Source organism: Chrysoperla carnea, chromosome 3, assembly GCF_905475395.1.
Source record: "Chrysoperla carnea chromosome 3, inChrCarn1.1, whole genome shotgun sequence".
Lineage (NCBI taxonomy): Eukaryota > Metazoa > Arthropoda > Insecta > Neuroptera > Chrysopidae > Chrysoperla > Chrysoperla carnea.
The window spans coordinates 50,813,865-50,825,211 of NC_058339.1; the positions used below are offsets into that span (position 1 = coordinate 50,813,865).

At 28.5% G+C, this 11,347-nt stretch overlaps 1 protein-coding gene across 2 annotated transcripts; it reads left to right on the forward strand.

Moving 5' to 3' along the window:
- Window positions 1-272: 272 nt before the first annotated feature.
- On the forward strand, window positions 273-9,723 carry LOC123296776 (NCK-interacting protein with SH3 domain). 2 transcript variants are annotated; one of them, XM_044878428.1, is made up of 10 exons: window positions 273-409; window positions 497-1,074; window positions 1,894-2,116; window positions 2,643-2,881; window positions 3,896-4,098; window positions 4,669-4,994; window positions 5,057-5,229; window positions 5,508-5,815; window positions 9,327-9,449; window positions 9,518-9,723. In XM_044878428.1, the coding sequence occupies exons 1-8, from the start codon at window positions 385-387 to the stop codon at window positions 5,697-5,699; spliced, it is 1,959 nt and encodes a 652-aa protein (XP_044734363.1). In that variant the 5' UTR covers window positions 273-384; the 3' UTR covers window positions 5,700-5,815; window positions 9,327-9,449; window positions 9,518-9,723. The 2 variants fall into 2 exon arrangements, with proteins under 2 accessions (XP_044734363.1, XP_044734362.1); XM_044878427.1 differs by having other exon boundaries at window positions 9,327-9,723.
- The last annotated feature ends 1,624 nt before the right edge of the window (window positions 9,724-11,347 follow it).

Genomic DNA, 11,347 nt, shown 5'->3' on the forward strand with positions numbered 1-11,347 from the left:
GTAAGTAATTAATATCATACAGTATGTCAACAAATTTGACAAGCCCGTACTATGATCTCACGTCCATATTGAATTATGGGTTAATTCGAACATAATTATTAAGCCATTTACAGCCGTAAAGCGAAAAATAAGTGAGTATATTGCCCTCTATATATAAATAGAAGTTAGTTGAAGTTCTAAAAACAGATATCTATTTAAAACAAATGAAATGTGTGCATTGACATTTGTACGCACAAGTATTGCCCCCTACAATGATTCTAGGTACTTGTAATGTCAAACCCAATCTAAACAGGTGCTGTTGAAGAAGAGTGAAAAATGAAATTATAAATTTTCAAATAAAATATAATTGAAATTGTTTTGAATGCATAAAAGTATACGATCACCATGTCGGACAACAGGATTGAATTAGGTAAGAATATCATTCATAAACAACAAACTGGTTTGATGTAATTCATACTTTTTTTTTTTTTTTAAATGAATACTTTCACTTTTAAAGGAAATTTGGATATGTTACGCGCTTTATATGATTTTAATGCCTCATTTGCCAAAACATTAAGTTTTCGTGAAAATGATCATTTTATATTACATCAAACATCAACCAAGCAACGAAATTGGTGGCAAGTGGTAAATGAGAGTGGCCAGATGGGTTTCGTACCCTCAAATTATGTAACAACAATTAAAGTAACACCACAATTTCTAATTCAATTCATTGATAATTGTATTGATTCATTACATAAAACTAGTGGTAAAACTGGCTTGTCTGCTGATAAACAAGAATTAATATTGCGGTTAAGTGATAAAAAACGACAAGCCGAATTATCAAACCATAAAAAAGGTGTTGCTCCAAAGCCTCCGGATCATTTTAACGATACATCAGTTTCAGAGGTGGCTAAGCCTCTTCATAAAAAAGTAGATCATGAATCATCCAATTCACGAAGAAGCCCCGGGTATTCACCATCCGCAGCAGCCGGAGATGGTATTAATAATATACCTGGAGTTAATATGCATAAAAATGAATTGTACGAAGAACCTATTAAGCAACATCATAAAAAAGATCGCAAGCATACTGGACGGGTAATTAGTATTTGTTTTTATATACATTACTGATCGACGATTTGTACGCCTAAAAATCTAGATTTATAAGATTTATTAATTTAAAGAAAGGCAGGAAACAAAATTATTGAAATTTAAACTTATAACAGTGTTTTTCGTATTCCACCATGTTGCCTGTCCGTGTGCCATAGCCTAAGAAGTAGTATTTAAAAAATTACCTATCACAAGCGCGGATTTTTCAAATTCAAAAATAATTTTTTTTCACCAATGATTTTAAGCCTCGAAAACAATCATTTTTCAGTCAAACGGTCAGTTGTAGCTGAAAACTGTCAACTGAAAACAAAACCATGATAAAAATCCATTTATGTTTAAACGGATCTAAAAATTGTAAAAAAAAAACTTTCTAAGCCAAAAATCAAAATTTTTGTATTTGTGTCCAAATAATTTTTGAAATTGACTAAAGACAACAAAAATATTTTAGAAAAACTTTGATGTAGCCTTTACCGATTAAGTAAACTAGCCCGTCTCTTAGAATATTAATAAGTTTATTAAATAAAGCATTTAGATTAGATAATCTGCGGTTACAGTTATATAAGTTTAAACATCCTGTTTACTTATGAACATTATTAAAAAATGTATTATTATAGACTCAACGCATGAAACGTAGAATTCAAATTTCTAACGATTTTTTCCCTGCTGTATTAAGTTTGGAATTCTCAAAAAGGTGATAAATCAGCTCAACCCTTCTTGTAAACGATCAATTGGTGTTCGCTGATTTCTCACTAATTTTGTTATATTTTTTTAAATTTTGTAACAATATTTCAATCTGTTTTATATTAGGGGAGTACTTCTCCTTCAGAAACTAAAGTGTTGTCAGATACAAGTATTAGTCCAAATTCTCAAAAAAATCGTTGCATTACAAGTCCAAGACAAGAAAATTTAAGAAAATTATCATTATTTGATGTCGAGCAAAAACCTGTTTATGAATTAGTGGAAACAGTCAGGAGAAACACTCAATTAAGTCATGAATTGTCCCGTGTTGCTGTGGTAACCGTAATTGAAGGTATAGACAAATATTTGAATTTTTTTGTAAAGCCAAAAGGAAGACAAAAATTGATATCTTGCAAAATAACTCTTGAATACTGTATCAAAGGATGACATTAAGTTTGTGAATCTAAATTGGCTGTAGTAGAAGAGCTGTTAAACATTTTTGGATAGATATTTGAGGCTTCATGAAAATTGGCTAAATATTTCTTTTGTAATAAATATAAAATCGAACATTTGGTTGTAAAATCATGAAATGAGCCAATTTTACTACTTAATTTAGAGTATATAATAAATAATAATAATTTAGTATCTAAACAAATAAATTTCTAGGAGATATAGAATATCGCCAGGTGGTATTTGATGCTAAAATCTACCACTAGCTTGGTGCTAAAAATCTATCCAATTCATGAACTCTCTATTTTTAAATGTTTCATTTTCCTTCACAAAATCTCATCCAAGTTTGAAGATACCAATTTTGTCACTAATTAGGATAATTTTTGATGTAATAAACTATATTTACGAAATTTAAAAATTTTATTAAGGTTTACAAGAAATTCTACCTTCAAATTTTGAGCGTTATTTTAAAACAATTTTAACGCATTTAGAAGGTAGCTTAAATGCATCAGAGCCGTTGTTAAATCAAACGCATGATGCTACTCGTTTAAAAGTAATATTTAATGAATTAACATCGTGTAAAGAAGATTCTCAGCAACGTAGTTGGATGTTACATGAAGATGAAATGGTCATTATGGACTACATTCATGAACTAATATCAATTTTGGTAAGTTTTAATATAAGTAAATCTCTAGAGCCCAGAGATGGTGAACCAATGACACCATGAAATATTATATTACGAACGAACACAAGTGGCCTTATTAAGCATTTCCTTAGAAAAAGTGGCACGTTGATATATAATGGATCACCACCCCTGCTCTAGGAAATTGACAAAGAGGAAAACATACAAAGTTTTTAAGGTGATTGTAAACCTACAGTATTGTAAAAAAGATTTGGTTTATTGCACGGTACATATATATAAACCAAACAAACACATGCTTTCTAATCAAGTAATGAGTTATTTTTTGATTTACAATACCACGCAACTACAAAAATAAATAATATATTTGTGTGCAAGTGATGCTTATAAATTTGATAATATAGATATCGCTCTTCAATCATCAATACTATAACTATAGTCGTCTCTATTCATCAAATGATTAACTCATAATTAAATTAAAATTTTGTTTTTATATTATCGGCAACATTGTATTTTTATGGTATTATTATAAACTATAAGATTGGCTACAATATTTTAGATAGTTTTTTATAACACTCTCTAGATTTTTTTGATATAGAAATATCCAATTGAAAAGAATAACCTGTATGATTCATCATTTTGTCAGCCAACTTTGAACGATAAAATAATAATAAAAAGCCCGGTGACCTAGGAATTTTTTGTGATTTTTGGAAACTTTGTTAATCAAAAAATGTATTTTTTATAAATTTTTATTGAAATAGTATTATCCAATCCTTGCATATTTCCTTAAGACGATATTTTTACATGGACAATGGCTTGCCTCGTCGAAATAAATTAATATTATCAAACAAGTATTCAGTTTCTCAGTTTTGAAAAAATAAATGTATTTTTAATTATCGACTAAACCATATTAAACTCTAGAAATAAACTGCGCACCGAAATATTGCTTGGATTTTTTTCACATTAGCTTTGGCAAAAATCATTAGGTTTTTGATTCAAGTTCTTAGTGTAGAGTAATTATTATTTATAAATATGTTTTAGAGTAATGCAGATGCAAATATTTCAAGACATGTAATGTCTCAAGATCAATACAGTGGAGTTACAAATTTAATTCAGTATTATCAAATGGAAGTACGTTGGTCGATTCGACAATTACTGTTACAAGCGTTTGGTGTAATGTGTAGTTTAGATCGAATTGTAGTCAATATTATGCTAAATTCTGTTTTACCCGTAGAATTAGCCAGGTAATTGTTTTGAATTTTTTGTCAATTTAAATTTTAAGGTCAATTAAACTGATACAACTTACATCCTGCAACGCGTTAAAAGAAGCGTTGGGCAGATACTACAACTTCTGTGACTGTGGATACCACTGTAGAATGTTTCGGTAGGTTGAAGGATGTAAGTTGTGTTGCCTTAGCAACGCACATTGCTTTTGTTCACTTGCTACTTGGAGAACCCCAAATCTACGACAACAGAAAACTTTACATCTGCTTTTTTGGTTATTGACAGGGCCGGATTTACACAAAGCGCAATCCTTGGGCAATGCGCAGAGTTTCTTCAGCTAGTTCTGATACAATAAAATACATAAGAAATTTGAACTGAAGAGAAAAATTCTACGCAAATATTTTTTATCGATGCTATATACCCAACACATAAATCTAGGCCTGGTTATTTGTATAACCAAGTTAGGCTGATAATTTTTCAACTATAACACCTCGAACTGTGGTCAATAATTTGAAGAAACTCTGTCATTAAATTTGGTCAGGATAATTTCTTTATTAACTTTATTAAATAATGATATTTTGTTATTTCAGGGATATGAAAACAAACTCACGAAATATGCAACGGCTTAATTATTCATCTCTATTGTTAACAATGATTTGTTCGATGGGTGAAAAAATGCCAATAACACATTTAGAACATTTCGATTTCGATTTTATGATGTTCTTATACACAATGATTGAAAATCCACCAGATGTTGACGTTGAAGATCAAATACCAGATTTATTTTTAAATCTTATTTTATCTTTTAATTTACAATTTCAAGACGGTGATGAAAATATTGTTGTATCAACTGCTTCGAAAGTAGAAGATGCAAAAACATTTACGGAAAAATTACTTTTACTTTTAAATCGTGAAGGTAAAAATTTATTTTGAAAGCAACACTATAAATCTAAATTAATATTGTTATTATACTTGTAGAGGATCCAGTGCGAATTTTTGACCATGAACCAGCTCCTCCAAATTCTGTAATTAAATTATTTATCGATTTATTTAGTAATGTGTTTACCGCAGAATTATTTTATACAAATGATGTCAAGGTGTTAATTGATATAATAGTTAGGCAACTCTCGGATATTTCACCTGGGGATTCAGTAAGGCCTAAAGAAATATAAATACAGGTGGTTAAAAAATCATTGTACATTTTGTGTCTATATCACCAGAGGGGCGGGTAATTAAAATTAATTATTAGCTAACTATGAGATATATGAAGCATTCTACTACATTATCTTTATGATATTTCAATATTCTCCTTCAAGATCGAAGACAAAATATGTAACAAAAGCCACAAAATATACTCTGATTGTTTGATCGCCCGTGTAACTCATAACTGAAGTTTGTTTATTAATTCTGTTTATCATTCTTTTTTTAGCGTCGAGCACAATATTTGGAATTATGTAGACGTGTACTACGTAACACAAATTATTCTGATCATTATCATCGACGTGATGATATTTTAAAATGTTTTACTCGAATATTTTGCGAAGAAACAGAAGTTAGCCAAGAGGACCAAAAATTAGTTAGAAAAATTTCAAATGAATTTCCTGAATATTTTAAAAAATAATTTTGATTTGCCATTTAGTTTTAACAAATATTTCGTTGTTTGTTTTTAAAACAGAACAGAACTAAAAACATGGCTATTTAAAGTGCTCTGTGATTAGCAATGCAAATGTGTGAAAGGTAATTTATAAATGACAGAAAATTAAAACAAAAGTTGTAAGTAAATATTACAGCAAAATTAATATTAATTTTTAAAAATATATCTCATCGGACCCTTTTTTTTTATTATTTTATCGTATACAGAATTTTGCAGTTTTTTTTATGAGAAATGACTTCTAATCAATTGCTATAAAAGTTTTTGTTACACGTTTTAAATTTTTTAACGGTTTGTAAAAAGGTTTATTAATCGATTTGGACGCACGTTTTGGAATAACACTCTTTAAAAAAAAGTCTTAAATCTCACTCATATAATCTTGCGGAGATGTGTAACTTCTTTAGTTTTAAAGTAAATTTGCTGTGCTGTATTTAAACATATAAGTGTGTTTTCATCTTATAATTCTCGATGTTTGTGGAACATAACTATGTGATTATGTTCGCATATCTTACTCTTTTTAACGTATGATATATTATTGTTCGCTGTATGCTCCTTTCTTAAACGCTTATGTAATTTTTCCCCGTTGTTGATATTTCTCTATATTGTGACTAAAAATTTTAAATAATACCCTAGCAGCCCTGTACATTAGTGTAACTGTACATCTAATATTACTGTCTCACACATATACTAAGAATGAATACACATATACTCCCCTGTATTAAAAATAATTATCTAAATGTAATGGTTTTGAATATTTCTTGAGATTTTGCGTGCTCCAACTACCTTAAGGAAACTTCTTTTCTAAAACTAATTAAATTCTTAAAAGAAATTAAATTAACAAAGTGTCAATGGCTTGAATATTTGCGAATATTTTTCCAAATCCATTTTTCACATAAAAACTGCTGAACTTTGTACACTTTGAATATTAAGATTGTATCGAATATCTTTTTTATCGGATTCTAAATGATTCGTACACATAAATTTCACTTTCTATACAATCTTAATTAATATTTTATTATTAGTACTTAATTTTCTTTTATTGAATTGAAACGTTTTGATCTATATTCATATATTCATATGGGATCTATATTCAATACTAGGTCGTTTGCAAGTGTTCCAATCTGAAATCTGATTACTAAATAAACACAGATGAAAGCTATTAAAACTTTTAAAATAGTATTATTCCAGTCGGTCCTAATAATAGTACAAAATAGTATTCAATTATAATCAGTGAATATTGTAACAACGAATTTTTGAATACAAATATCAATTGTCAATATTAAAGTTTGCAAGGTAAAAGACGTTTCAATATTAGTTTGGTCTTTGGTAAAGTACTATCGTTTTTTTCGAATAGGAGATGGTTTTTAACACTTTGAGCATCATGTGCCACCGATGGTTATTTACCATTTCTCTATTTTGGCAGTATGATTATGGGTGGGTACTGTTTTTTGTTTATTAAGCGCTGTGTGCTCACCCGTGTGCACATTTAATTACCGGCAGGTAAATATAGTGTTCAATAATCCCTTTAAAGTTAAAGGCGGTAAATGGAGCCCGATCATGATTTATTCTTAAATATTTCGGCTAATAATGAAGTCAGCGATTTTAAACGAAAGTTTTATGTCGAGGGATTGGCCCTCATTATCTGTCGGGGGTTAATATGGTTATGGGTATGATGAATAACTCAGCCACTACTTGGTGATTTTTTCCAATGTGTTATATACGTTGTTGGATTTTAGCCCCGTAGATGTTTTTGGAATCGCTAAAGCGCTCAATGTGTTAAAATTCATATTAATTAATTCTGTATTCGTTAAAATAACAGAATAATAATAAAAATATTAATAAATTTAAAATTAAATATTAGACTCTATGTTTTATTGTCTGAGGTGGCTATAATTGTTTGATATTTAACAAAATAGTTTTAATATTAAAAGTTAAAAAATTAAACTAGATGAATTAAAAACAAATTTTACTCGAGTCGTTCAAGATTCTTAATAAATTACAAATTCTCACAAGTTTTTACACCCGTATCGATTCTTACAAGTTTAAATAAGGTATTTGTGTATTTTTTTAATCGATGTTCCTTTAATTTCAAGAATGGTACTTGCAAAGAGAAATGACAATTCAAATTTTATTAAGTTAAACGAACTATTCAGTAATCGGGAATGGTTTGAGTCGGAATCAAAAACAGAGTTTTTCAATTTTTCCTTCTAAATTATTCTGAATTTACGCTCATTTTATCTATACCCTTCTTTTCTTTTTAACCCTCGACACAAAAACAGGGGTGTTTTAAGTTTGACTTGTCTATCTGTGTACCTTTCTGTGACATCGTAGCTCCTAAACGGGTGAACCGATTCCAAACTCTTGAACCGATTTTGATTTTGTTTGATCATTCGTACAAATCACTGTCATAATACATCTAAACTCTAAACAGTATTAGGACAACAAAACATATGTTTTAATCTAGATTTGGATAAGAACATATGCAGTTTTTTACATTATTTATGTGTGTAAATCCTGGAGTTTGAGCCAAAACTCTCCTTTACATTCAATATAATTTAAAAACTTTGAATATTCATATATTTTATTTTTTGCTTTAGTCTTAAAGATCCTCATTATGTAGTCCTTACTTATTATTTTTTACCTGTACTTGGGGACGTCGCCAGCCAATAAGCCCGACTAATTTATTGGACTTTGAATCATTTTTGTGAATCTCTAAGGAGAAAGCTGTTTCTTCCTGCCTCACCTCTTGGGACGCCCGTGTCTATATAATTATAAATATTTCTTTTCGATGATATAAAAATACGATTTCTAATATTAATTCAATAACAATACACAAATACCCTTCCGAAAAGGTTTTTAGTGAAATTATTAATTAATAGGAAAAATCGACAATCCAATATATTTAATAATAATGATTAATTATATAAATTGTTATTGTCGTCATTTTAGCACTAAAAATATGCATTATTAAAACATTAAATAAATATGCAATAAACATTCCTAATTAATAATATTTAAAAACTAGAATCAAGTAAATAAATAATAATTGTGTGCATTTAACATAAAAGTCAATACCATTCTGTCCAAAATCAATGAAAATGTCTATTTTATTGCAATTGCATGCCATATAGTAATATTACTGTTAACGTAAATATTTATATATGAATTTATTCTGGATTGAATTCAATTATATATTTTTATATTTAGGTTTAGGTTTAGGGAAACATTAGTGCACAGTGGTATTGAATGGTATTTATAAAATTTTTAAATATTAGTTTTGAGTTCAGTAGCATACTTTGATTTGAATACTCAATCGACCCTGATGTTGTAAGATATGAGATGGGTTAATGATCAATTTAAAAAAAGTAAAACCCGACCACGTTGTTTTTGTGTCTAATTATTATCCTGGCAGATTGACCCCCACAACTAACCCAATCTTGATTGTTTGTTTTCAACTTTTGCTAACAAATGAAGTAAAAAAGTTAATGTATACACTCATTTTCTCTTTGGAATATAGCTTAATCCATGTAACTAATAGACCAAGAAAGTTCTTATAGGTTTTCTCAACGTACTTACAGGTTTTTAATTTTTTTATAGGATTTTCGGGACTCGTACTCACACAGCACCTGGAATATTACATATATTGATAGAATTTAAAGTAAATACTCTAGTTACCAATACTAATTTGCTTGGACTATAACTTCTATGATTTAATTAACGGTGTGTTTACTGAACAATATCTATCTTTTAATATTTATTTAAAACTTATCGATTTTTTATAATTGCAGTTCGCAGATAATATAGGTTTCGTACAGTACGAAACTACGAATACTCATACAACGCTACGCCGTACAGTAAATTACTTTTAGTGATTCAGTAATTCGTTTATCTAAAATACTTATTTCAATGATCGATATTATTTAGGTAGTATTTTAGTAATGAGTAGAATTTTTTTCCTACAAAACTAAAGCTTTTGTAATTTATGTAAAGCTTACTTGCCATATAGAATTCAATCTCGAATAATTAGGTAATTATTATCGTGATATATTATATTTTTGTGACAAATCAATTATAATAATTAAATATATATTATGCACAAAGATTTGAAATTGAATTATATTTCTAGTCTTCTTAAATTAGAGGGATGGTGATTATTAATTTAAGAATTAATTTAGAAATTCTATTTGCACAGTCCTAAAAAGTAATACAAAATTTTTTGTTTTATACAATTTTGTAACTAAACTGTGAATCGCCATTCACATTAAGAATTAAATAGGTAATCTTATAGCCAAAAATCAAAATTCGTGTCAAAAATATTAAAAATTTATGATCGCTCTTTACTGTGTATGCTCACAAACAGCACCAGTACGGTGGTTGTTCTGAACACATAGTATGAAAACTTACTATGACGGGCAGCACGTACTGGTATGATAAATTAGAGCAAGCTTTATCCAGTTTTAATAGATTTTTAAATTAAAAAATCTTCTACATATTTTAGCAGGAGTTAATACATTTTAATCCAAGAGCTGATAACATATTTAGAGCACGGATTTGCCCCAATTATTTATATATCTTCAAAGTATCGTCTATGATATTTTTTTAATAATAATTCCAAAAAACCAGATGGTTTCGTTGGTGGAGAAATATTCCTTAAGTTAGAGTTAGATCGAAGTCGGGAAAGAATGAATATGAAGGAGATAGTTTATTGGCATAATGGCATATAGTTTATATGTTTCATTATCATTGTAAAAGCGTTTACGTGCTTTGATTGGTAAGATCAAAGATGTTTATTTGCGAACAAAATATTTGTTTACTATTAAAAATATTATTGGGGTGGTCTGGTTTGGTGTCCCACCACTCAAATGATCTGCTGTTCACATATTACAATATAATTGATACTAAACTGTTATTTTTATTATTTCATTCTGGGTCAATAATATTTTTTAATACATTTAATTTAACCAATCATTCCCTGTACAACTATCACAGACAATGCTTTTAAGCCATATAACTAGATGGCTCAAATCCGTGCGCTAAATGTGTCACCAGCTATTGAACTATTTCGCTTCACCATTTCTAATTGGTTATCATTTTCAACTGGCTTCAAAAATAATAATTCATATTGTACCGAACTGTAGTTAACGAACATATCAAATTTTAGTCAAACCTGTTATCAAAAATTAGCGTAACAGTACTTCTAAGATATTTAATAGTGCCAAATACGTAATTCAAAATGGCCAAATAATAATTCCTGTTTTACGAAAATATTAAAGTTTTAGAAGTAGCGACTATTCAAGGTAAATACATTTTGGAAAAGTTTTTTATAATATTTCGATATACATTTTTTCGTTCAAATTTTTGGCTATAAAATTAGTTGTATTTTTTAAAAGTATGATGTTTTTTACTATATTTTATCAAAATTTATGTATACAATTGTTTAATGTTACCAACGTATATATTTTTTATCATAAAATTGTTGTTATTTTTTTTATAATTTGCCTTTTTTTGTAATAAACGGATTTTAATATACTTATTTAATATTTATTATCGTCGAAATGTGTTGTGTATTTCTAAAGATTGTTTATTCAAAATGTTGACAAACATGAATTAAAGAAATT